Source organism: Coenobita brevimanus, chromosome 8 (genome assembly GCF_032717465.1).
Source record: "Coenobita brevimanus isolate Jiangsu-jjx chromosome 8, ASM3271746v2, whole genome shotgun sequence".
NCBI classification, from domain to species: domain Eukaryota; kingdom Metazoa; phylum Arthropoda; class Malacostraca; order Decapoda; family Coenobitidae; genus Coenobita; species Coenobita brevimanus.
Genome location: NC_136961.1, coordinates 18,046,475 through 18,074,247, shown reverse-complemented (window position 1 = coordinate 18,074,247; position 27,773 = coordinate 18,046,475). Strand labels below are relative to the sequence as shown.

The window sequence follows — 27,773 nt, the reverse complement described above, 5'->3', positions numbered from 1 at the left end:
CTTACTGCAGTGTACAGCATGTTCCTGAGATGAGCAATTTTGTGCCAAACCAACTCTGTTGTGGACAGTGCTTCTTGTGGTATACACTACCGGTCTTTGATGACCACTCCAGCTGCTGGTACTGTTAGAGTAAGCTTCGAGGAACCTGCAAGATCTCATGGTTCTGGAACCAAAAATTTCATTTCGTCTTACCTAATAGATTTCACATAATTCTGTAAACTAATAATTTCTGGATCTCTAGTTCCACTGGCCTGATATTTATTGCTGGCCATTGTTTTCCTGTGTCGGAGGGGCTGACAAGGAGGCTGACCACATACCCATAAGTACTTTATGGAATATCATTCAGAACTGCTTCGATCTCAATTCTGAAATTATTATATTCTACTGCTTAGTCCTCTTGTTGCTACTCTGAAGCTGCAAATCAAAACTGAGAGAAGCTGATGATGCTCACTTAAACAAGTTTCACCTTCAGATACTCAGGAGTAAGAGGTGTGTGTATTAGTATTAGCCCTCTCGCGCACGATAAGTTTCAGAAAGTTTTCCGGCGCACGATTTTTTCTGCTAGGCTGCCCGGCCCGGCTGCCCGTGTGCGGCAAATAACACGTATTCTCGACTTATTTTCGCCACCCAAACATCAATATACTGCCATGAAACCTATGTCATCTTATTCGTCGATGTTTGTTCTAGCTGATAAGCACCACAAAAAAAAAAACAAAAAAAAAACAGGAAAACGCGAATAAAACAACATTAGGCGGCCGTGAATAAACATTTCGCTATGTCATATTCACTTCCAAACATCACCATTCGAATGCTTTCCATCATACAGGAAAATGTATTTAATGTCCTTTTTCATGCATCTTACTTGTTGTAAAAATACATAAATATTCTATTTCTTCTCTTTTAAACAGTATTGTGTCAATGCAGCATTAACAAAAGTAATTATAAAAAAATACTCCACAGCGATTGCAGCCTGGTTTATGCATGCATAGAAATATATATGTATATCTTTATCCAATACAGTAAGCCCCCGCGTTTGGCGAATTTGAACTTGGCGAAACTCACTTTTGGCGGTAGGGTGGCCACGGACCACCGAATGCGCGCTTGACGATTTGAATTCCAACTTGGCGGTCCCCTGGCGGTCCCCCCCACTCGATGTGCCACAAGAACAGCCCCAAAAGCAGCCACAAGAACAGCCACAAGAACAGCCGCAACCTCCCCAGCCATCCCAACCTCCCCAGCCACCCCAACCTCCCCAACCTCCCCAGCCAAGCTTCACTGCCCTCTTTAGGCTGGATGCTGACTTTTCTGGCTTCGATGAAGTGGATGATCAAGCGAGACAAATGGTTGCTAAGGGGGTTATGGGAGAGGAGGGGGAGAGTGATGAGGAAAGTGGTGGTAGCAACTAAGCTGCCCCCACAGCCACTCCGACGTCCCCAGCCAAGCAAGCCTATCTTCACTCTATTTATGGTTAGTTACAACCTTTATATCATGTCTTATTAGCTTTATTTATTGTTTATTGGTCTGTTTTCTACATGTGTATTAATATGTGAAGGCAAAAGATTTTATTTCAGCTCGAAAGATGGTGTTTTAGGGGTCAAAAGGGGGACTTTGGCAATGACCAAAGACTGATTGAGGCACTTTATAGGCAATTTATATGGTAAAAAGAACTCGTCTTTGGCGAAATTCGCATTTGGCGGTAGTTTCGCCAGACTAATTGGATCGCCAAACGCGGGGGCTTACTGTAACAGAAATTAGTTATAATTTATACTAACAAATTAAACTCCCTATGAGTAAGAATAAAACTCAATTCACTAAAAAAAAAAAAAAAAAACTCGATATTTATATGCTGCCTCCAGTAAAATAAGTTTTCCGAGGAAACCCAAACAGCGGTCTATCTTCACTGGCTGATCTGCTCATCACCTGTGCCTACTTCGTACGTCTGGCAGTGCTAAGCATAGGTACACCCTAATATTTTAGAGTCTAATAAATATTAAACTATGGATAGACCATATGTGCCATTTTTTTTACAAGTAAGATTATATACAAATGTCAATATTCATATGCCTTTATTACTTCTAACAGTCCAAAAACCGTTTTTTTTTGGCAAATATTGTACTAATCTTCTTAGGGAAGAATATACAAATATATTATTTTATTGGTGATATTTTGGGTCAAACAACATAAGAGTGATTTACATTTTTTTAAAGCTATTTGCTTAACCAATATCGTAATTATTGATTAGAAAAATAACATTGAAATTTAACTAAGAGGCCCTTAGCCCGCAGAAACGAAAACGAGACATAGTTTCTGGCTGTGTCTGGCAGATTTTCCTCTTCGCACAAACGCTCCTATTCTGAACTTTTCTCGCACATGTTATGTTTTTATTGCATAATATGTGCAGAATTTCACGAGCTTTCTTATGAGATAAAAATGTTATCGATACGCCTTATAGTTTTCGAGTAAATCGCCAAAAACGACTGGGAACTCACGTCAATACGTCACTTTTGTGATGTGCGCATAGCATACACAATATTCCCGCCTACGTAACAACGAAATCTTATCATAGGTATTACATTGTTATGTCTTGTACATACGTAGAATTTACTGCTCTTTATCATGGTTCTTACAGGAAATCGATACGTCCAATAGTTTTCGAGAAATTGGCCGACAAAGTGAAATAATTCCTCCGAGTGCTTTCGACTTTTTACCGGAAGCGAGGGAAAAAACGAAGTCTGTTCCCCCGCCTTTTCCTACCAAAAATGCTCCCAAAGGCTTATATTCTGGTAATGAACATACGTAGAATGTACTGCTCTTTATCATGGTTCTTACAGGAAGTCGATACGCCCAATAGTTTTCGAGTAATAGGACAACAAAGGTAGATTACTCTTCCGGTCGGTACCTACTTTTACCATAAGCAAAAAAAAAAAAAAAGGGTTTTCTCCCCATTTGCCTGAAGACTATGCTGCCAAAGCCTTTTTTTTTTTTTTTTTTTTTTTAAATGTCCAGACTGTAAAATCATCCAAGGTTGTTTTTTTATGGTTGTATCCTACTACACATGAACACTACTTTGTCCAAGTTACTGCTAATGAAGCTTTACTATCTATCATATGTGTAATATGTAGGAGAATACGGTTATTTGCCTGAAAATTATAGGGGTAATGATAATAGGTCAATATACATATCAACAAAATTCAGAGAACTCACTTCCTCCAGGGATGTTGATGGAGTTGTAGGACCTTCTGGGATTGGAAGATGAGGAGTTATGTAGTGTGTGTGAGTGTGAGTGTGTGTGTGTGTGTGTGTGTGTGTGTGTGTGTGTGTGTGTGTGTGTGTAATTGTGTTAGTGTGTGTGTGATTGTGTGTGTGTGTCTGTGTTACTGTGTATGTAAGTGTGTTAGTGTGCGTGCGACTGTGTGTGTGTGTGTGTCTGTGTTAGTGTGTGTGTAACTGTGGTTGTGTGTGTGTGAGTGTGTGTGTGAGTGTCTGTGTTAGTGTGTGTGTGAGTGTGAGTGTGTGTGTGTGTGTGTGTGTGTGTGTGTGTGTGTGTGTGTGTGTGTGTGAGTGAGTGTGTGTGTGTGTGTGTGTGTGTGTGTGTGTGTGTAATTCACCGGGTCGGTCAGGATCACTTGATGGTCGTGATTGTCAGCTTTTACCCTCCCGGAAGGGAGCTGGGAGCTCATATAGTCCGATCAAAGGGCAAGGCTGTGACCTTCACACACACACACACCCGTCCCCTTGCTCAAGGGGGACAGTAACCACCCACTTCGTCAGTGAAACTTTTCGCAACCTGAGCGAGGCGCGAACTCCCGTCCACCAGTTGGCAAGCGAGAACGTTACCACTGCACCAGCGAGCGGTGTGTGTGTGTGTGTGTGTGTGTGTGTGTGTGTGTGTGTGTGTGTGTATGTACACTGGACTAGGGAATACTTTGCATGGCATGGAACCGTTCGAAGCAATCACCCACGCACAATGCCACATCACAAACAGAACACATGTGACTTGTGTCCCTCCTTAACTTCGCCAGGGAACACATGGTGCACCATAGCCTCCTCCGGTTAGGGATCCTCTTCCGTCGGTGACCCAGTGTGTTATCCAACTGCACTCTGTCATTGATGAAATGATGATGCTTGGCTGGATGTCCTGCTGGCGTTCCCTGGTCCTGTTGTCCTGGAGGTGCAGCTGTAGGCCTGGGCATGGCAACGGCAGCAGGTTCTCCTGACGGACCAGGAACCGGTGAAGGTTCTCTTAGCACCTGTGCTGGTCCTGCAGGCGATGTTGGTGCTGACTCCTGTCCTGGCCCTCCTCCTGGAGATGATGGTGTTGGGGCAGGAGCCAGTGGTGATGGCACCTGTGCTGGCGCTGCAGCAGGTGCCACAGGTCCTGGATGTCCTGCTGGCTGTCGGGTTGGAAGGTCAGGGGCATGGTGGATGACATGCCTGATGCAGGCCACTCTGCTTCATCAAAGTAGAGGAGCTTGTCCACTATCTCCTCCACGAATTCGAGCAGACTGACTGACCTGCGTGAGCACTTCTTGAACAAGGCGAACGTGTTGAAAATGGCCATGTGGATGAAGTAGAAGGTGATCTTCTTGGTCCGTTTCACGGTCCACCGCTGGATGGGGTAGTATTGGACCATCGTCCACCCTACCCATGTGTCGATTGTAGTCAGCCACCACGACGGGCTTGTCCACGGTCTTCTGGACATAGGTTGTCCTCCCGTCAGGAACCCTGGTCTTCCTTCGAACCTGCTTCTGGATGGTATTTATGCTGTAGAAGGTGGAGACCATGTTGACAATGTGCTTGTCCCTCCACAACAACACCATCACGTTGTCCTTGTGCATCGCTGTCATGCCCCCCTCTGGCAGGTTCTTGGCCCTGGCAATGTCCTGCAGCTACTTTAGTGCTCCTCTTGCCAGGTGTAGGGTCCCACACACGTAGGTTCCTGCACTGAAGAGGCGTTCGCACAGGGATACAGAGTTATAATAGTTGTCCATGTAAACTCTGTATCCCTGATCCTTCAGCGGTTCTACGAGGCTCCACACGGTGGTCTCCTGCACCCTCTTCTGCCCTGCATACACCTTGAAATTCCAGATGTAACCTGAGGAAGCTTCAGCCAGGATATACAGCTTGATGGAATACTTTGACGGCTTCATTGGGTTGTGAATGCGGAAGCTTAGGCGCCCCTTCCACGGCAGTGAGCCCTCGTCCAGGCTGAGATGCTCCTCGGGTAAGTAGGTGTTCTGGAACTGCTGAAGGAGGTACTCAATCACCATGCGAATCCTGATGAGCCTGTCTTGATTGTCCTGGGATCGCCCTGAAACGCTGTTCACTCATCACTTCTGTAAAGAGGGGGTAGTTGTGGAGGTGGGATCTCATCCAGTAGCGCCGGATGCTTGGCAGATTCATCACCCCCTTGAAAAAGTAAAGCCCCAGGAACTTGGCCATCTCCTCTTCATTGCAGATGAACCATGTGTCCAATGCAGTCACCAGGAATGACGCGTAGCTGTTGGTCTCGTGGGTGAAATATGTCAACAACTCCCTCGTGAAGAACAGCTGGAAGAACTGGAGAGGAGTTGTTGACGGATCCACCTTCATTCCCGGGGATCCTGTGAAGGGCCCATTACCTGGTGTGAAAGGGCCACTGCTCCACCCTGGATCCGTTGTGGCAACACCTCCCGCAGTGGTGGCAGTGGGTCGGCGTACCGACACCCTTGTGCCTCTTCGGAAACCCCTTGGCCGCCCCCCATAGCTGGGCTGTGGACCACGCCGGCCTTATCGAGGTGGTGAGGGTTCCAATGATGAGGAGGACAAGACTGTCTCCGGCTGCTGGAAAACGTCGGGGGGGAATGAATGCTGTCGGAGATAGTGCCCTTGTCGACCGGGCAGGGGACGACGACACAGTCGCCTCCTGCACCAGTTGCGCTGCAGACACTGCGCCGCATGCAGGTGCTAGTGTCGTGTAACTAGGCCCTGCTACTGGTGACATAGGCTCGGCCAAGGTGGAGAGACCACGATGGCTGTAGGAGTGAGAGGTCCAAGTCAAGGCGATGTCTGTCATCCAAGTGAAGATGATGGCTGGGCCGATAGTTCTGACACTGGTGGTGGTGTCTGCCCCCGTCGTGCTTGAAGTATGGGCAATGCCCCTTGAGGGAAAAGCTCTTGAACATCGTCCCAGTCCTCCTTCCTTGAAACATCGCTCAGCTCGTTCTCTGCTTTGCTCTCGGTCTCCTCCTCGAAGAGAACCTTTTGCCACTGGTCAAAAGACAAACTTTTCTTCTCCATTTTGGCAAGCACTGACACAAAAAGTCAAGTATGAGCTTTTTAGGGTGTCTGCTGAAAAAGAAGAGATATTATTCACTGTCACGCAACACCTTCCATTCAGAGTAGCACTACACACGTCATGTTATATCTTTCCGTACTGCCAGTCACTGCACCATTTACAAACAGTTCACATAAAGGATATCTTTTCAGTGTCTTTTCCACGGTCTCATAACTGTTTACTGGCGTCCGTGGGTGTGTGCCATATATATATATATATATATACTGTATATATACTATATATATATATATATATATATATATATATATATATATATATATATATATATATATGTATAAAATAAAAGATTCCCCACACACGATATACTCCCTCACACACACACACACACACACACACATACACACACACACATATCTATCTATCTATCTATATATATATATATATATATATATATATATATATATATATATATATATATATAAAATAAAAAGGTTCCCCCACACATGATATACTCCCTCACACACACACACACACACACACACACACACACATATATATATATATATATATATATATATATATATATATATATATATATATATATATGAGCCTCTGTGGTACAGTGGTAAAGCGTGCGTTTCGTACGCTGGTGTGCCAGGGTTCGCACCCCACCAGGGTAATAAACTTTAGGAGTGTTCACCTGGCCACGTGCTGCATTGGCGGACATGAGGGGTGCTGTGGTTGAACCAGTGTCGCTTACAATAAAGTATGCTTGCACTCAGACGGCTTGTGCGGGCCGATTACACTTGGTTCACAGACTACACACACATCCAAAGCCACTATAATTACACTTACAAGCACTTCTCACTCTACATACAATGTCTACCAGACAGCCTAAGCCACTTCGTAGAGATACATTGGCTGTATCGTCCCGCCATCGGTCAGGATAGGCCGGTCCTGCAGTGGATACTCAAACGGCTGATGATGATTATATATATATATATATATATATATATATATATATATATATATATATATATATATATATATATATATATATATATATTTATCTATATACATATATATATATATATATATATATATATATATATATATATATATGTGTGTGTGTGTGTGTGTATGTATTTCATTTGTTTTATTTCTCGGCCCTCCTTCCCCTAAGTTTCATCACACACATGATATTCTCCCTCACAAATATATATATATATATATATATATCTATATATATATATATATATATATATATATATATATACAGTGCTCGACAAAAGTATTGCACGCCTATGTCAAGGTGCGCAATACTTTTGGCAAAAAAAGAATCACCCTTTTATAGGAGAAAAAATTTAGCCAGAAGTTTTGGGAGCTAACATGACATCACGGCAGCCTGAGACCTTACTACACACTGGTTGGCTGGCACCTCAGTTGCCAGCGGGCTGCATGAGAGAGGGGAACCCGGCTGCTCCTCCCTCTCTTGTTGCGCCATTTTTTACCTAGTGACCCACAGTGTTTTGGCTTTCGCTATTGTAATATGGCCCCTACCTGTGAATTGTCGAGTGAAATAATATCACAGATCATTGCTCTAAAGGAGGCAGGCCACCCCACGAAGGAAATTAGTGATTTGGTTGGTGTGGCTCGGTTGACCGTGCGGAGGTGGTGTGCCCGTTACCGAGTGGAAAATAGTGGTGACGTTCCTACAAAGAAACCTCGGTCTGGTAGGCCCAGGAAAATTTCCCCGAGGTCTGTTAATGTGCTAAAACGTGCAGTGGAGTCTAATCCTCGTGTGACTGCAAGGAGAATTAAGGAGGGCAACTCGGAAGTGTTTGGCGAGGTTTCAGTGTGCACAGTTTCTCAAAGAGTCAATGAACTTGGTTACACAAGCCACAGGCCTGTGAGAAAGCCCCTTCTTACACGTAACCAGCGACTTCGTACAATTGCATTTGCTAACAAGTACCTTAACTGGGGTGAGGACCAATGGTTGTCGGTGCTGTGGTCTGATAAGACAATGTTTATCGTTACCTGTAATCGAGCAGCGCACGTGTACCAGCGAAGAGGTAGTGACTCGCTTGATCCCCATTATGTGGAGAGCGCAGTTAAGCACCCTGATTCACTAATGATATGGGGTTGATCTCTGGTGAGGGTTTGGAGAAGCTTGTTGTGCTTCCCAGGAACTGCTGAGTGAATCAGGACGTTTATCTGGAGCAGCTTTGTGATCATTTACCTGAGTCCTTCGAGCTCACAGGAGCACGAGTGTTTCAGCAGGACTGTGCACCTGTTCATAAAGCCAAATCTGTCACCAACTGGCTTCGTGACTGCGAGGTCTCTTTCATGAACGATTGGCCAGGCAATAGCCCAGACATCAACCCAACAGAAAACCTCTGGTACCCTGCAAAAAAGAATCTCCAAGGGAACGACGTGAGCTTTCTGCATAAGCTGGAAGCAGTGATTCATGAGTCCTGGGCAAGTTTATCACCCCAGCACCTGAGGAACCTCGCCCTTTCACTTCCACGACGTCTCAGGTTCGTGAAGAAACACAAAGGAAACCCTACCAAGCATTAAAGGTAATTATAATGCATTATTTATATGTTTTTTCCATAGTTAAAGGTTTGTTTCGTAGGAGGGGCGCAGGGCACGCAAAGCTTTTGTTGAGCACTGTATATATATATATATATATATATATATATATATATATATATATATATATATATATATATATATATATAATGTATTTTATTTATTTTATTTCTCGGCCCTCCTTCCCCTAAGTTTCATCACACATAATATACTTCCTCACACACACACACACACACACACACACACACACACACACATATATATATATATATATATATATATATATATATATATATACCTCCGTGGTACAGTGGTAAAGTGTGCCTTTTCGTTTTCGTACACTGGAGAGCGAGGGTCTGCTCCGGGCCATGCGTTGCTTTGGCGGACACCAGGGGTGCTGTAGTTGAACCAGTGTCGCATACTGTAAAGTATTTTTGCACTCAGTCGGCTTGTGCGGGCCGATTACACTTGGTTCACAGACTACACACACATCGAAAGCCACTACAACACTCCAATCACTACAACACTACAATCACACTTACAAACACTTCTCACCCTACATACAATCTCTACCAGACAGCCTAAGCCACTTGGTAGAGATACATAGGCTGTATCGTCCCTACTTCGGTTGGGATAAGCCGGTCCTGCAGTGGATACTCAAACGGCTCATGATGATGATGATGATGATGATGTGTGTGTTTGTGTGTGTGTGTTTGTGTGTGTGTGTTTGTGTGTGTGTGTGTGTGTGTGAGGGAGTATATCATGTGTGTGGTGAAACTTAGGGGAAGGAGGGCCGAAAAATAAAATAAATAATATATATATATATATATATATATATATATATATATATATACAGACATATTTTCCCTTCCTTCCCCAAACGTTCCTCCAACACATGATACAATATTTTCCACGAACACTCGTGGCACATATCACAAACATTTTAGATAAGAATCATAAATTTCAACAATTGTTTTAGATAGGTAAAGTACCTGTCCACTGACGTCCGTGGTTTCCCGGCGTTGCCAGATACAGTACTTTTCCACTGACGTCCCTCGTACCTTGGCGTTATTACCTTTCCTAGCACACCTGTCGCTAAAGTATAGCTCACCTACACTACACACCTAAACGAACACTCGCAGCACAGTTCACGTATATTTAACATAAAGTATAAATTATCACTAAATGTCAGACCAAGGTACATTACCTGCTCAATGATGTCCCTCATTCCTTGGCATCATTACCTTTCATAGCACACCTGCCGCTAAAGTATTGCTCACCTACGCTACGTACCTAAATGAACACTCGCGGCACAGTTCACGTATATTTTACATAAAGTATGATTTATCACTGAATGTCAGACCAAGGTACAGTACCTGTTCAATGACGTCCCTCGTTCCTTGGCATCGTTACCTTTCACAGCACACCTGCCACTAATGTATTGCTCACCTACGCTACGCACCTAAACAAACACTCGTGGCACAGTTCACATATATTTTACATTAAGTATAAGTTATCACTCAATGTCAGACCAAGGTAAGGTACCTGTTCAATGACGTCCGTCGTTCCTAGGCGTCCCTATCTCCTGAGGACACCTGCTGCTAAGGTATTGCAAACCTACGCCATGCACCACAATTTATGCCATTACGAGGATACATGGCACATTTCACTTACACTTCACGCTATATCATACACAAATACATGACTACCACAATGATTCCACTCCAACCTCCGCAATTATTCCCTTCCTTACTACGTTTCAACGTGACTGTGATGCAGCATCCTTCACCGGGAGAGTACAATGCAACTCTACTGTATTGGCACAAACCACACTCCTTCACAAACACTCGCAGTATGTTTGACATATATTTCACACAATTCCATACGCATTTTCACTATCAGAATCACAATAATTCCATCCCTAAACACCTCTAATTCCTCCTTCCCCACTATAAAAACTGTATATGATGCCTGCCCCATTCCACACTATGGTTTATGGGGTCAATAACGCTAACTAGTTCCATAATTTCACCAAGCCAGCCACAATATCTTTCACACAAAATACAGTTTAGGCATTGGCTTTATTATATACGTATTTGTAATTACACCATAGGGCCTTGGGGAGGGCGAGAGGCGAAACCCCGCAACAGTGAACACACATATCACCTCTAAGCTAACGAATGATAACGGGCACAATTTCTTTTCCTGACATATATCTATGTTCGATCGACAATATCACATACAAATATGCTCACAAATATTGGATTATCACACTGAGTCCATAGGGGCTTCGGCTTGGGCAGGAGGGGGAGAATTAGTAGGAGTTTAAAGGGACAGGACATGCCACGCAACCCTACCACCTGGCTGCTTGGATAAGACTGATGTTTATCGCTACATGCTGGGCCCCGTGAGGCAGCTCAGTGTTACTAATGCCTTACCATGGGAAAGCGAGGCGCTCGCTAGGACGCATCAAAATTTGACCTAAATCGGCCAGAAACTTAATTTTTGGCAAATGTTTTCTTGCTTAGGAATGCGATTTGCGTGACTGTGCTTCTTTAGAACAATCCACATGGAACACGAATCGCGCAACTGTGCCTGAGAGGGTTAATTTGTAGTCTGAAATTGGTTTCAGGTGCTCCATGTTGTCGAGGATCATACTGAACACTGGGATACGTTCAAGTGCGTTACTTCTGCAGTAGCTGATGAATGCATTTCACCTGACTGGACAAGAGGTTTGGTTATCCCAGTCTGGAAAGGGAAATTAGACCAACGTGGCTGTAGTAATTACCTTGGTATTACAGTGCTCAGTGTGCCAGGCAAGTTTCTTGCTTATGTCCTCTTGATGTGTATCCAAGGTCATTTGTTGAATTTTCTGAGACCTGAGTAAACCGGACTGACGCCGAAGTCTATAGTTGACTTGATCCTAGCACTTTGAGTTCTCATGGAATGTTGTTTTGAGTTTCAGCAAGGACTACTTGTTGCCTGTGTCAATCTCAAGAGGACGTTTGACTCAGTAAATCGGGTGGCAATATGGAAACTCCCGCGATTCCATGGGATCACAACAGAGTTTATTCAGCTGAAGGCTGGATTGTATTTAAACACCGATAGTGCTGTCAAGTGTGTGTGGGGGGAGAGGGAGAGACAACAGATTTCCTTTCAGTAAGAGCTTGAGTGAAACGGACGTGTCCTTGCCACTCATCATAACGTTAATGGTGATGAATTTACCTTTCAGAGTCACTGGAAACACTCCCTGGTGATCTCGAGGCATATGAAGCCACTGGAACCATAGATCACCTGGGCCTAGAGAAAGGTCCAGACATTTTTGTTGGCCTGTCATTTGTAGCAGTACAGTCTGTGCATGCTTGTGATGCTGACGAAGAATTCTTTTAAATATTTGCTTATTTTGGCAGTGTAGGTCGGTAGTTGTGATCCACAGTAACGGTATATCAAATAATAACATCTCTAGCTGCATTGGTCTGGCATATGGTGTTATGGATAGACTCAGTCTGAGTATTGGGCATTACTGACATTTGTTTGAAAGGTCGACAATCTGCATCTTCAGGGTGTAGGTGCTGTGTTTCTTGCTGTATGACTGTGAGACATGGGCACTAAATGGTGCCTTGGACAGAAGAATTGATTCTATTGACACTGATCACCTTCACAGGATCAAGAGATATCACTGATACGACGAAATTTACAACAGGCAATTGCTTTGTGAAACTGACTCAAAACCAATCATGCACATAACACCAGAATGTCAGTTCCAGTTATGTGAACACGTGGCACATTTCCCTAAAGCTGACTCTGCTCATTGGATGATGTCTGAAAGAGTCAACCTCATGTGGAGGAAACCGAGGGATGGCCATAAAACTCAAAGATGGAGCAAGTCAGTCGCTCCTGTTGGGAGATTCTTAGGGTAGGAAGAGTCGCAGCCTTGAAGCTTTCAGAGAGAAGTTCCCATGGGTGGGGTCAAAGGATGAGTGGAGGTATGTGCTCCGCAGCGTTCCTTATCAGTGTTATTTCGGAATTCATGTCACTATAAAGATGTAAATGTATTTCCAGAGCTTAGGAAATTCTTTATTAGAATCGGCGCTTATGAGAAACAGATGATAAGATTATTATTATTATTACTATTAGTTATTATTGTTGTTATTATTATTATTATTATTATTATTTATTATTATTATTATTATTATTATTATTATTATTACTATCATTAATATTAAATGTAGAGGAGGAAAGCGTGGCTGAGATTGTGGCAGATGGAAGGGTGCAAGGAATAAATGTGTTGGGAGAGTTGAATGATTCTTTGATCACAAAGGAGGAAATGCATGAGGCAGTAAAGGAGATGAAAAAACGGAAAGCTGTAGGTATGGATGGGTGTGCTGTGGAATGTCTGAAGGGTGGTGGAGCGACTATTGTTGACTGGTTAGTAAGACTGTTGAATGTGTGCTTTGTGAAAGGTATGGTGCCAATTGACTGCTTGTGTGGTCCCGTTGTATAAAGGCAAGGGTGATAAGTATGAATGTACTAGCTTTAGGGGTAAAAGTCTGTTGAGTGATGTAGGTAAGGTGTATGGTAGAGCGTTAATTAAGAGAGTTAGAGAGGGTACAGAGGGAGTGATTAGTGATGAGCAGTGCGGCTTTAGGAAAGGGATGGGATGTGTGGATCAGGTGTTTGCTGCGAGACAAGTGTGTGAAAAGTATTTAGCGAAAGGCAAGGATGTGCATTGGGCATTCATGGATTTAGAGAAGGCGTATGATAGAACTGATAGGGAGGCTTTGTGGACTGTATTAAGCTTGTATGGACTTGATGGTAGGTTACTAAAAGGGGTGAAAAGTTTTTATGTAAATAGTGGAGCGTGTGTAAGAGTGGGAAATACTGTGAGCGATTGGTTTCCCGTGAGAGTGGGGCTACGACAGGGATGTGTGATGTTGCCTTGGTTGTTTAATATTTATAGGGATGGTGTTGTAAGGGAGGTGAATGTAAGAGTTTTTGGTGGAGCTCTGAGTCTGGTGAATGTTGATGGTAGAGAGTGGAATCTGAAGCAGCTGCTGTTTGCAGATGATACTGCACTGGTGGCTGATTCAGAGGAGAGATTGAGACAGTTGGTAGACGAGTTTGGAAGGGTGTGTGAAAGGAGGAAATTGAAAGTAAATGAGAATAAGAGTAAAGTGATGCAGGGCACGAGGTCGGTAGGTGGTAGGGGGATGAATATAGTTTTGAATGGTGAGTTGCTTGAGGAGGTAGAGTGTTTTAAGTATTTAGGGTCACATGTCGCTGTGGATGGAAGAATAGATGCAGAAGTGAAGTGTAGAATGACTGAAGTGGGAAAGGTGCTGGGAGGAATGAAAAAGTGTTTAGATGTCGTTCGCTTAGAATGGATGTAAAGAGAAGGCTGTATGAGGGTGTTGTGGTACTGACTCCATTATATGGGGCTGAAACATGGAATATGGGTGCAGCAGAGAGGAAAAGTTTGAATGAAATGGAGATGAGGTGTCCGAGGAGTATGTGTGGAGTGATGCATGTGGATAGAGTGAGAAATGATGAAGTGCGAAGGAGAACTGGAGTTGTTCGGGAGATGGCTGATCGAGTTGAGCAAAGGATGTTGCGATGGTTTGGGCATATGGAGAGAATGGATAATGAGTGATTGATGAAAAAAATAACTAGATCTGATGTGAGAAGTGTAAGGCTGAGAGGGAGACACGAATAGGATGGATGGACAGTGTGAAGAGAGCGTTGGATGCGAGAGGGATGTCTGTTGAGCAAGGAAGAGTGGCTGTGCATGACAGAAATAAATGGACAGAAATTGTGAATAAATAATTGATGACACAGCCCTCGGGGGATATTCTCCCGCACTTGTTCTGATCAGCTAATCAGGTCAGGTCCAGGTAAGGGGATGGATCTATTATGATGTGGGAAGGGTAAACCAGCTCTGCTGTTGGGCCCTGCTGCGGATGTCACTAATTACATTGCGCAGTTGACCCTCGTGTGGTGTGGTGTGGTTAGGATCTCTCCCTTCTCCTTTTGGAGGCTAAGATACGAATGAGTGTGTTTGAATGGATGAGTAAATGGGGAGTGTGTCATCCAGTCTCGGCTACTTTCCTTTCCTTGGGGGAAGCAGCCTAGGTATATAGATAGATAGATTATTATTATTATTATTATTATTATTATTAGTAGTAGTAGTAGTAGTGATTTTGGATAGGGGAATCTAGAGGACACTTAACCGTGCCAGAAACCGCGGTTATATGGTTACCCCCCAGCGTAATAAATGGTTCCCTGGGTACAGGAAACCATTTGGCTTGTCACTCAGTGTAGAGCTCATATGGCATCACTCTACATTGAGTGAATGGATGATGGGTGCCCCCACCTACCATGGGTGGGTGAAACTGTGCCTGCAGAGTGGATAAAAGCTGTGATTGTACCCTTGTACGAAAATAAAGGTGAGCGAAGTGAGTGTAAGAATTATCGTGGCATAAGTTTATTGAGTTTTGTTGGGAAGGTATATGGAAGAATTATTATAGAGAAAGTAAGAGAGGTATCAGAAATCATAATGAGTGATGAACAGGGTGGCTTTAGGAAGGGCAGAGGATGTGTGGATCAAGTATTTACAGTCAGACAGATAGCAGAGAAGGCTTGTGAGAAGGACTAGAAGGTGTTTATGGCATTCATGGATCTGGAAAAAGCATACGACAAAGTAGACAGAGAGGGATTGTGGAAAGTTTTGCGCATATGTGGTGTAGATGGTAAGCTGCTAGGTGCTGTCAAGAGCTTTTATGATGGTAGCGAAGGATATGTAACGGTTAATGGGCATCTAAGTGAGTGGTTCACAATCAGTGTGGGCGTGCGACAAGGTTTTGTGATGTCCCCATGGTTGTTCAATATGTATATGGATGGGGTGATGAGAAAAGTAAAAACACGAGTAATGGAGAGAGGGATGGCGTTGGTAATGAATGGTGATAGATGGAATATCTCAAATTTGTTGTATGCTGATGATGTAGTACTGCTTGCAAGTACTGGTCAAGAACTTGGTAGGCTAGTGCAGAGTTTTGCTGATGTCTGTGAGCGTCGTGCCTTGAGAGTAATTGTAGAGAAGAGTAAAATGATGGTTATTGAGAGAGAAGGTGACTCCCAGTGTGATGTCACAGAGAGTGGAGAGAGACTGGAATTGGTGAGAGAGTTCAAATACTTGGGTACAGTGATAGAAAAGAGAGGAAAATGTGCAAAAGAAGTTGAAAGTAGAGTGTCACAAGGAAGAAAAGTAGCTGGTGCAATGAAGGCCTTGATAAGAAACAGAGGCTTGAGTGTTGGAGCTGCACGAGGCTTACATGAGGGAGTGTTAGTGCCAACTTTAACATATGGGTGTGAGACTATGGTGTGGCATGAAAATGAATAATCAAGAGTAAAAGCAGTCGAGAAGAGACTGCTGAGGAATATATGTGGAGTACAGAGGGTGGATAGGATACGAAATAATGTGATTCGTGAAAGGTGTGGAGTGAGGAAGTCGGTGGACACCAGAATCGAAGAGAGAATCCTGAGATGGTATGGTCAAGTGGAAAGAATGAATAACAATAGAATGGTGAAAAAGGTATAACTGAGCGAATTTGAAGGAGAGAGGAGGCGAGGTAGGCCAAGGAGAAGGTGGAGAGATATGGTGGATGAGTGTTTAAGGAAGCGAGGTTTGGAAGTCGGCGAGACTAGGGAACTGATAAGAGATCGAGCTGGCTGGACGAATGTTGTGAGGAGAAGTGCATGATCAGGGATTTTGGCACCCCTTGTGAGCATGACAGCATCCGGATTGACTCAATCGGATATGTTTGTGTGAAGCTGCAGAATGTGGTGAATGTTTTTGGCATATCCGGTAGAGCCAGGATTCTGGTGGCTTGAATGATGAGTGAATAGAAGCGTGGCCTATAGGATTGGGCAAGTTTGTTCTGTTTGGACATTGCTACTCCCCACCCTGCCCTTGGGTGGGAAAGGAGGTCCAGATGAACTAATATTATTATTATCCAGTATATTACCACTATGCTGGGAATAGAGCCCGAAACTCTCAGGTGAGAGCCAGGCAGCAATACACTACGCCATGACCAGGTAAAAGTTATCTCACATTGTCACCAACATGTAACCAATGTCCCTCCACTCCCACAATGGGCCTAAAGAGGGTGAGATAACCCCCGAGTGCCAGGGGGTTATCTTACCCTCTTAAGGCCCACAGTCGCGGCGGAGGGATATTGGTTACAAGAATATGACAATGTGAGATAAATTTTACCTGGTCATTGCGTAGTGGATTGCTGCTTGGCCCGCACCAGAGAGTTCTGGGTTCGATTCCCGGCATGATAGTAATATAAATAATGACTTTTTTCCTGTGTATAGTACACGTTTCTCTATTCATTCATTCTTCTTCTTATTATTATTATTATTATTATTATTATTATTATTATTTATTATTATTATTATTATTATTATTATTATTATTTATTATTATTATTATTATTATTATTATTATTGATGATGATGATGATGATGATGATTATTATTACGATTATTATGAATGAGGGTGCTAACACTGCAGTGCGTGTACATAGTGAACTGAGTGAATTTTTCTATTTGAAGGTTGGATTGATACAGGGATATGTCATGTCTCCATGGTTGTTCAGTCTGTATATGTATGGGGGTATAAAAGAGATACAAAGTAGGACAGTGGATGTTGGAGCGGCCCTAATGAGAGAGGGCAGTGTTTGGGATCTCCATGTACTGTTGTTTGCAGATGATACTGTGTCGTTAAATGAAGACGAAGGAGAGCTGCAAAGCTTGGTGGATGAGTTTAGGAGAGTGTGTAAGAAACGGAAACTAAAGGTGAATGTTGGGAAGAGTAAGGTTATGGTCTTCAAAAGATTTTAAGTCAGTGAATGTACAGTGCGGCAGATGAGGAGGAAATGGAAAATATGAGTGTGTTTAAGTACTTAGGTAGTGTGATGAGTAAGGATGGAAGTTTAGAGGATGAAGGGCTTGAAAGGATACAACATGGAAGAAAGGTAGCTGGTTCCTTGAAAGCAGTGATAAGAAACAGGGAAGTGAGCATGGATGTGAAAATGTTACATCTCGACAATATTGTGGTATCATCTCTAACGAATGGAAGTGAAGCTTGGACCTTTTTAGAGCGACATAAGTCAAGAGTGAGAGCAGTAGAAATGAGTTATTTGAGAGGAGCATTTGGAGTCACATGGCGAGACAGACTGACAAATGAGGATGTGAAGGATCGTTGTGGTGTGCTTGTGGATGTGATAGGAAGCGTTAGGAGAAACACATTGAGGTGGTTTGGGCATTAGGAGAGGAAGAAGAGCGAAAGACTGACGAGGAGAGTGTATGTGAGTGAGGTGGAGGGGGGAGAGGGAGGAGGAGGCCAAGGATGAGATGGAGGGATGGAATGGAGAGGTATATTAGAGAGGGGGGTGTGCACTGGGAGCAAGGCAGTGAAATGACGGGGGACAAGGCGACATGTAGGCGGTTTGTTTGTGACCATCCCTTACGGGATTAAAGCGTCTGGCAATAGAGTAGTAGTAGTAGTAGTAGTAGTGGTAGTAGTAGCCGCGTTACTAATAGTAATAGTAGTAGTAGCAGCAGCAGCAGCAGCAGCAGCAATAGTAGCAGTAGTAATAGTAGTGGTGACAGTAGTAGCAATTGTAATAGTAGTAGGAGCAGCCGCAGCAGCAGTAGTATTAGTAGTAGTAGTAGTAGTAGTAGCAGGAGAAGTAATAGCTGTAGTGACAGTAGTAGCAATTGTAATAGTAGTAGCAGGAGCAGTAGTAGTAGTAGTAGTAGCAGTATTTGGGCTCGGAGCTGTACGGGCTGGGCCTGTGGTCCATCACAACCTTTCATTTTTTATTTTTCAATAATAGAATACAAGCGGCTCTACAGATAAAGCAGTGTGCAGGTTCGCCACTGCCTGACCAAGGCAGACGCAGGCTTGCTTAATGGTTAAATAAATGACCTTTTGAACTATTATTATTATTATTATTATTATTATTATTATTATTGTTGTTGTTGTTGTTGTTGTTATTATCGTTATTATTATTATTATTATTTTTAATATTGGTATTATTATTATTATTATTATTATTATTATTATTATTATTACTAGTAGTAGTAGTAGTAATAGCAGCAAAAAATGTGGTAAAACCACCGTGCTTTCAGCTAAAAATTAAACACTGCACACCAGGCAATAAGTAACCACAGGGATATAAAGAAGAGTGTGAAGGCTAGACAAGCCATACATTTTTTACAACTTGTACTGTAGCGTGTGTTGCTGATGCTATAATATATCGGATCATTCTGTATTACTGCTGACAACACTCATAAATATGAGATGCAATGCTAATAACAAGCAACTAAACTAGTTAATGATCATCAAAACTCGCGGCCTGATTATAATTTCGTTTCCTCAGCTTTGGTAATAAAGCCTCAAGTTCTTTTTATCAAAGTCTCTCTCTATCCCCTCTCTGATACTGTGAATAATATTATAGTCAGTCACTGCTTTAGCAATACACTTCCTTATTCCAACATAAGTCGCTCTCTCTCTCTCTCTCTCTCTCCACAGGGGTATCGCACGGCGACGAGTTACTCTACCTATTCCCCGGAGGTCCCTTGGCAATACCTTCCGTACCCTCACGCCCTCAAGAACTGGTCACTGCTGAGGACCTGGAAGTTAGGGACATCATCACTAAACTCTGGACCAACTTTGCTGCTACTGGGTGAGTGAGTGAGCTAGCGAGTGAGTGAGTGAGTGAGAGATTTAGAGAAACTGTGAGATTCTGTAGTGTGAGAAATTTTTAAATATATGTATCGCTATTCTCTCCACACTGAGAGGTTTGTTTCAGTAACACAGAGGAGGTAAGAAGGTGCATGATGCCAAAGAAATTGCAACGGATGAGGAGCAACGAAGCCTCCTGTGCCAGCTATAATACGGCCTTACTGACAACCTGCCCCCATTTTCTTGGGTTCAGGAAGCTTAGTATACTTGGTTTCGTTTTCATTTGATGGAACTTGAGCAGGAATTCCAATAGTTCTTACCTTCTGGATTTCTCAAAATCCCGTATGTTAGGAATTGCTGGATCCTGGTTCCAGCAGCCAAATCTTCACTGCTGTACTTGGTATCCCAGTACCAGATGGGTTGTTGTGGAGATTTATCACAATCTCGTTAGTACTCGCTGGAGGATCCTTCAGAACTGCAGGGTTTTCTGGAAAACAGAGTTCTTTGCTACTGATCAGACTTGTTGTTGGTACTCTAAGGCTACAAATCAAAACTAAGAGATTTTCAATATGCCACTAAAAAAGGTTCCATCTTGAGAAACTCAGGGATGAGGAGTGCGCTTATGAATATGCATCTCTAATCGGTTTGAAGTGCTCAGTACTGTTGAGGATCCTGTGGAACGATGGGATACCTTTAATCCGCCCCGTCCCGGAGACGTCATTTCACGTCCTCACATGATGTGCACTATATCCCGGAGACGTAAATTAAATGCGGCAACATTGCAAGGTCCCTAATTTGCACAATTTTCAATTTTCACGAGTGATTTCGCGAGTGATTTTTGGCATGTATACACGGGACACCTTCCTCTATTCCTCTGCAAGATGCCAAGCAGGGACAATGCTTTACACCGCATAACCTCTCCTCCCCTCTGCACGCTATTGTCTCGGCAATTCACCTGTTACCAGTGACCTGGCCAATAAAGACATTCAGGGCCAGAGTGATTCCCCAATCGATGACAATGTGGAGGACAAAGTTTACATAGCATTAGAGTAGGAAACAGTCAGAAATGATGATCAGGTAATGTGGAAAAAAAAGGTCATGAATGGTGATGGGTTAGTGAGTGCAACAATGCTTATAATGCCTATATTACTGTTTGAAAACCAATATACTCTTGTACTACATATAAATTCGTACCAAGTAAATAAATACAGTTTATGAGTGGATAAAATAGTTACCCTCCCATAGAACTCGTTTTCTTTGGTGCCAGCCTGTTAGAAAACCCAGTCAGGTAAGGAGGTACTCGTACCTGGATCGAGTATTTTAAACCTCAGGTGAGCGATTTCTCTATGAATTTTCGATGTTTCTCACCAAAAGCGAATGTTTGAGCCTAAAAAAAAAAAGGTCCAAAATTGTCGGGACTGGGGCGTACCACTGCCCAGAAAACGTCGGGATGGGGCGGGTTAAGCATGCCACCCTGGCAGCAGCTAAGGAGTGTACTGGAGACCACCTTAGACCAAGGACCGGATTCATCTCACGGAAAATGCTGACCATAATTGATGAGAGTTGTGCTGCCAGACGGGGTGGGTATCGGGAACAGCACAGATTTCTGTCTCAACGGGCACGATTTTCACTGAGAAGGGACAAGGAGTTCACGTCAGGGAATTCGCTGAGGAGGTGGAACGCCATTTGCATGCAAATGACCTTCGACCGACCTACCAAACCATGAAGAAGATTCACTCCAGACTCACCTCTCAGGCTAACTCTGTTTCGACAGCAGATAGACGACTTGTGCCGGGGGCAATTGAGTGTAGATCTCGTTGGGTTGAGTACTTTGAGCAGCTGTATATGGCCGAACCTCCCAGTGGAGAGCTTTCGTCAGATGGTGTACAACCACTTACTGCTGTCTCACCATTTGACAAAGCCGTGTCTTCTCTGAAGGAATTCAAGAAGGCAGATGGCTATGTTGAAAAGTGGTAGAGGAGCTTGTGTTTGTGACATCCCAGCAGAACTGATCAACGCTTGGGGTGAGACGATGATCAGGGGTTACATGCAGTCACAGAAGCTGTTTGGCAGACTGGTATCTTTCCTCCTGACTGTACAAAGGGTTTAGCCACCCCTATCTGGAAAGGAGACCAGCATTGGCTGAAGTAACTATTGTGGTTTTACAGTGCTCAGTGTGACGGGCACATTCTCCTGATGCGTATCCGGGACCATTTGTTAAAGTTTCAGAGGCTTGAGCAATACGGATTCATGCCCAAGAATTGTACTGTTGACGATATCCTAGTTTTTTTTTAGCTCTTGTGGAACACCATCCTGAGTTTCAGCAAGGTCTGCTACCAACCAGTGAGGATCTCAAGAAGGCGTTTCTCAGTAAATTGGGAGGTAGTATGGGAATTCCTGCAACTCCACGGGATCCCCATACTGATAATCTGACTGATTGATGGCTTTTACCTAAACACTGAGAGTGCTGTCAAGTGTGGGGGAGGGAGAACATCCTACTTCTTCCCAGCACGTCCTTGCCCCCACACTATTCAACACATGTATGGATTAGGTACTGGACTGGACTGTGAGTTGCAGTCACTGTAAGGAATCAGTTGGCGATTTCAGGGTTACCGACCTTGGCTGATGATACAGTTATCCTAGCAAAGTCACTGGAGACACTACTAAGTGCCCTCGACGAATTTCATGAGAAGCCATTGGAATTAAAGGTCTTCTGGGCCAGGACTGAGGACCAGACATATGGTGGCTTGCAAAATGAAGCATTCAGTCCGTCCAAGCATGTGATGAGGATATAGAAGTTTTGGAAAGATTCACTTATGTTGGAAGTGTGGTCCATAACAAGTGTAGATCAGACAGTGAGATCTCTTGCCACACTGGTTTGGCCTACAGCATTATGGATTTAATCAATTCGGGTATTTCGCACAGTTGTTATTTGTGTAGAAGGACGCAAGTTTGCATCTTCAGGGTGCTGGTGCTCCCTGTTTTTATGGCTGTGAGACATGGACACTAAACAGTTACTTGAGGTGCTGAATTGGCTCCTTTGGGACTAAGTGTCTTCGCAGGATCATGAGATATTCCTGGTACAACCAGGCGCGTAACGAGTGTCTACGCCATGAAACTGAATGGAGGCCCATTACACACTTAAGTCGTCAATGCAAACTCCAGCTATATGGGCACATGGTCCGCTTTCCTGAGGCCATTCCTGCTCACAGGGTGAACTTTGAGCAATCTAACCTAGGGAGGAGGAGGCCAAAGGAAGGCCACGTAACTCATGGCTGAAGCAAATCGATCACTCCTGTCGAAAGATACTTAGAGGAGGAAGAGTTGCTGCCAGGAGGGTTGCGGGAAGGGACCCTTGTGGGCAGAGTCGGAGCATGAGTGAGGTTATGCGCCCAGCTGCGTTTGCCCTTGTTTGATTAAACTGGACCATTCCCACAGCTTCAATACTAAGCCGTGGTTGAATAAAATTCAGTGAGATTTATTTATAAGAATGTCTCCTTGGTTATTAATCATATCAAGCTTCTAGTCTGACAACACTTAATATTTAACCTAGCTTAAAGAGGTAATGATCTTCGCCATGGTGGAGTATTATAACACCTCTTCCTCAGAGATCCATTTTCCATGATACTATTCCGCATTCTCTTGTACGATGTTGATGCCTTTGTGATATTGACAGGAACTGTATAAAGTAATATACATGATATTATTGAATCTCAACAACTCTTAATTGGTAAGGGAAAGGAGTCATTCTTCCTTCTTACATCAACTGATCAAGACGGTTATTCATTCGGCGGCCTATTTCACATAGTTCATAGGCAGCAGACAATGCTGTGGCTTTCACTTCTTTGTAACTATCACCATAGATCAGTCTTATTCAACTTGTGCAACTCAGCATTCAAGATTGATGATGGCAATTGTAGGCTATGTTTAGGAGAAAAGAGCCTCATAGGACGATGACGAGAATACACGTCTTGCTCTCTCGCTCTCTCTCGCTCTCTCTCTCTCTCTCTCATTTTGTATATACTGTGTATATATATATATATATATATATATATATCCCATTGGCTTCCAGAGTTCCTGGACGAGAGATTCTGCTGGGTGGGTACTAAGCGTACGCCCTCCGCCTACCGGCTCATAGTCACGAAGCTCATAGGCCTCTACCTGGGGATTTCCTCCATTAATAACTTTTGAAAATTCCCGGTTCCGTCGTATCCTGAGGACATTGGGCTCAAATGGGTTATATATATATATATATATATATATATATATATATATATATATATATATATATAATGTATATATCTTTTTTATGCGAGGAAGAAGGAACCAAAGACTAGGAGCCCGCAAACAGTTCCTTCCAAGAAAGAAAAAAAAAATACAAAAGCGAGCCAAATTCAGGATCCGTTCATTTCGAGATGCTGAACACACTGCGTTCGGAAGACTAAAGATCATAGGAAGAAGGAAATACAGACAGAGGGAGACAGTTCCAGAACTGACCTGTTGCATAAATGAAGGACTGGGAGTAACGGTTACCTCTTGCATTAGAGAATTGAACAGAAAATGGATGAGAGCAAGTTCAAGGATGGTGAAAGATTGAGCTGGATATTATTAAACATTAGTGGGTACTCCTGTGGAAGACTGTGCCGGCTAGATAGGTGTAAAAACTGAGTCTTAGATGCATTAAAAACAAGATTATTTTTTACCCCAGTCAGAGGTATGAGCCAAGTCAGATATTAGGTGTGCCATAGACTCATCCCTTGTTTGTTGAAGTAATTGCTGGGATGGACGTTGCGGGAACCGAATGGAAAGATGAAGGGTGGATCATCAGTGTACGAGTGGATAAGGTTAGATGTACAGCTCAGAAGTTCATTGATGAATAAATGGAAGAGAGCTGGTGATAGGACACAGCCCTGAGGAACACCACTGTTTATAGATCTAGGAGAAAAACGATGGCCGTCTACAACAGCGGCTGTAGAACAACCAGAAATGAAGCTATAGGTCAAGGCACAGATAGAATGCAAGAAACCGAAAGAGGGCAGTTTGGAAATTAAATATTTATGCCAGACTCGATCGAAAGCCTTTGAGATGTCAAGTGCAATGGCAAAGCTTTCACGAAGTCCCGAAAGGAGGATGACAAGGAGTCTGAAAGGTAGGTGAGAAAATTGCCAGTGGAGTGTCGCTGATGGAACCCATACTGACTATCAGAAAGAAGGTTGTGATAGGAAAAATTCTTTATTTTTGTTTTTAAGAAAAGACTCAAAAACTTTTGAGACACACGATGTTAAAGGAACTGGACGATAGTTAGAGGGTTGGGAATGGTCACCCTTCTTTGGGACTGGCTGAATGAGAGCAAACTTCCAGCAAGAAGGAAAGGAACAAGTTGAAAGACAAAGGCGAAAGAGTTTACGTAGGCATGATGTAAGCATACAGGCACAGTTCTTAAGGACAACAGGAAGGACTCCACCAGGCCCATATGCCTTGTCAGTATTGAGACCAGTGATGGGAGAAACTACATCTGCTGTAGAAATTTTAATGTCAGCCATGAGGAAGTCAGAGTGGGGAAATGATGGCGGAACAGCAACGGAATCGTCTAAGGTGGAATTGGAGAAGGAAGTCGGAATGAAGAGATCTGCTTTATCAGTAGAAGAAATAGCTACAGAGCGATCAGAGTACAAAATAGGAGGGAAGGATGATGAGGTAAAGTTGTTAGAAAGGTTTTTGGCAAGGTCCCAGAAGGAGCGGGAAGAATTCGAGTTGGAGAGCTGAGAGCATTCAGTATGGATGAAATTATTTTTAGCAGAGCGAAGAACAGACTTAGCATGATTCCTGCCAGAAACATAAAAATGTGATTCAGGGGTGGGTTGGCAATGGTACCTTTCATAGGCCCTCTCCTTTTTGCGGACAGTATTAGGACAAGCGTGATTAAACCAGGGGTTTTCTGCAGTAGTCAAAAGATATGAGAAGAGAATGTATGCTTCCATGCCCGAGAAAATAACCCCCCTAATGCGCAAGACACACTAAGATGGCTCCCCGCCATGGAAGCAATAATCATTCCAAGGAAAATCAAAGAAGTACTGCCTGAGAGCCTCCCAATCCTCACCTCCAAAGTGTCAAAGTCGACGTTTCTCTGAAGGGTCAACATGCTGTACCGTAATGATAGGACAGGTTAAGGTAATAAGGTTGTGATCGGACGAGCCTAACGGAGTGTATGCAGAAGGATTAATTGTAAGGAAGAGGTCAAGTATGTTGGAGCTCTCTACATGGTGGTCAGGGATACGGGTAGGGTACTGTACAAGCTGCTCTAGGTCATTACGGATAGAAAAGATATAGGCTTGTTCACCAGGTGGATCAGTGAAAGGAGAGGAGAGCGACAGGTGGTGGTAAACATTGAGATCTCCTAGAATGGAGATTTCGGAAAAAGGAGACATGGATAGAATGTGTTCCATCATTGAAGTGAGATGGTCAAAGAATTTTTGATTGTCAATAGAATTAGGGGATAAATAAACAGCGCAGATATATTTAGTCAGAGAATGACATGAGAGCCGATGCCAGAGAGTAGAGAATTCAGAAGAATGAAGTTCAGGAACACGAGAGCAAGATAAGTCGTTGCGTACATATACACAACAGCCACCTTTGGCTTTGAAATGAGTATAAATTAGGAGGATACAGAAAAGGGTTTGCTGTCAGTTGCCTCAGACAGCTGAGTCTCAGTTAGGAAGAGAAGGTGAGCTTTAGAGGAAGAGAGGTGGTATTCAGCAGAGAGAAAGTTAGAGGAAAGACCGCGAATGTTGCAGAAATGAAGAAGTGAGTCAGGCAGTGGTTCCAGGCAGCTCGTTGAGTTGTCACCAGGAGAGGGGTGGATAGTGAGGGTATTTATGGTCCCCCCACCCCGGGACTCCGAGGCATTGTTAATGTGTGCCATTTTTCATTTTAATTTTCAAAAGTAAATGTAGCGTGTACTGTGCATGTAGATTGGTGTAGACAGATAAAGACACTTGTATTGGAAAGCATGCTGGCCTACTCTCTGTGTTACTGAAACACTGAAAAGGTTTAGCAAAAGGGGATGGTCAGGAAGTAGCCCCGAGGGCTGATGAAACGGGAGTTCTAGTTCTCCCTTTTATCAGCTTTCCATCCACATTGGAAGTACTGCCCTGCTCGACTGGTGCTTCAGTCTGCCCTCACTATTTATACTGTATATATCTATCTGTAACTATTTATCATTCTATCTATCTATCTGTTTATCTTTATCTGTCTATTTATCTATATCTCTCTATCTATCTATTTTATAGATAGATAGATATAGATATATGATCATTTACGTATTTACTTTTGTTCAGGCATCCGACGCCAGATGCCACGCTGGGCTTCATATGGGAGGCCACAACTCCTGACACCTTCCAACACCTGGCCATCACACCCAACCCAAAGATGATCCCGGACACCAGGCAGAAGGTAAAGCGATCATCATCATCACCATCATCACCATTATCATCAGCATCACCATCTTTAGTACGTTGTGAGATGGAAGGCAAGACGCTCATCCTCACCATAATCATCTTACCTGACACCCTGGAACACCTTGCCCGACACGTTCACACACCTGGCCATCAGAACCGCGGACACTAGACAGAAACCGAGGTGCAACGATTTCACAACGTTTGTTTATAGCACTCTCGTACACTGTGTGTGTGTGTGTGTGTGTATATATATATATATATATATATCACCACCAGATCTTGGTTGACACAGATGGTAAGGAAAAGATGATGAAACCTGAGGTCTAGCCTTTTACCTCAGGTTTCTCAAGGCCGAGCTCAATCTTCACTTCCACTTTATTGTCTAAACCAAGGCCTGAAGACGATTCGTGAGAGAATCAAAACCTTACCCTTATGCAGGTGTTCGCGTGTGTGTGTGTGTGTGTGTGTGTGTGTATATATATATATATATATATATATGTGTGTGTGTGTGTGTGTGTGTGTGTGTGTTGAGAGAGAGAGAGAGAGAGAGAGAGATGGCCAACTTGATCGATAGATAGATAGGCAGCTTCATTGAAAGAGAGGTTGTTTGCATTCCTAACGTACCGTGGTTCAAATTCCCGCGGGGACAAGGAACAGTTTACGTATTTGATTTTCATAAAAAAACAGACTTTACTGA

The 27,773-nt window shown here is 43.4% G+C and overlaps 1 protein-coding gene across 1 annotated transcript in view; it reads left to right on the top strand.

Moving 5' to 3' along the window:
* Window positions 1-27,773, top strand: part of LOC145408099 (carboxylic ester hydrolase-like) — a 93,879-nt gene that overhangs the window by 40,302 nt on the left and 25,804 nt on the right. Inside the window, exons 10-11 of the mRNA XM_080278907.1 lie at window positions 19,467-19,620; window positions 26,957-27,071. Coding sequence (XP_080135033.1) covers window positions 19,467-19,620; window positions 26,957-27,071 — 269 coding nt within the window. The remainder of the gene's footprint in view (window positions 1-19,466; window positions 19,621-26,956; window positions 27,072-27,773) is intronic.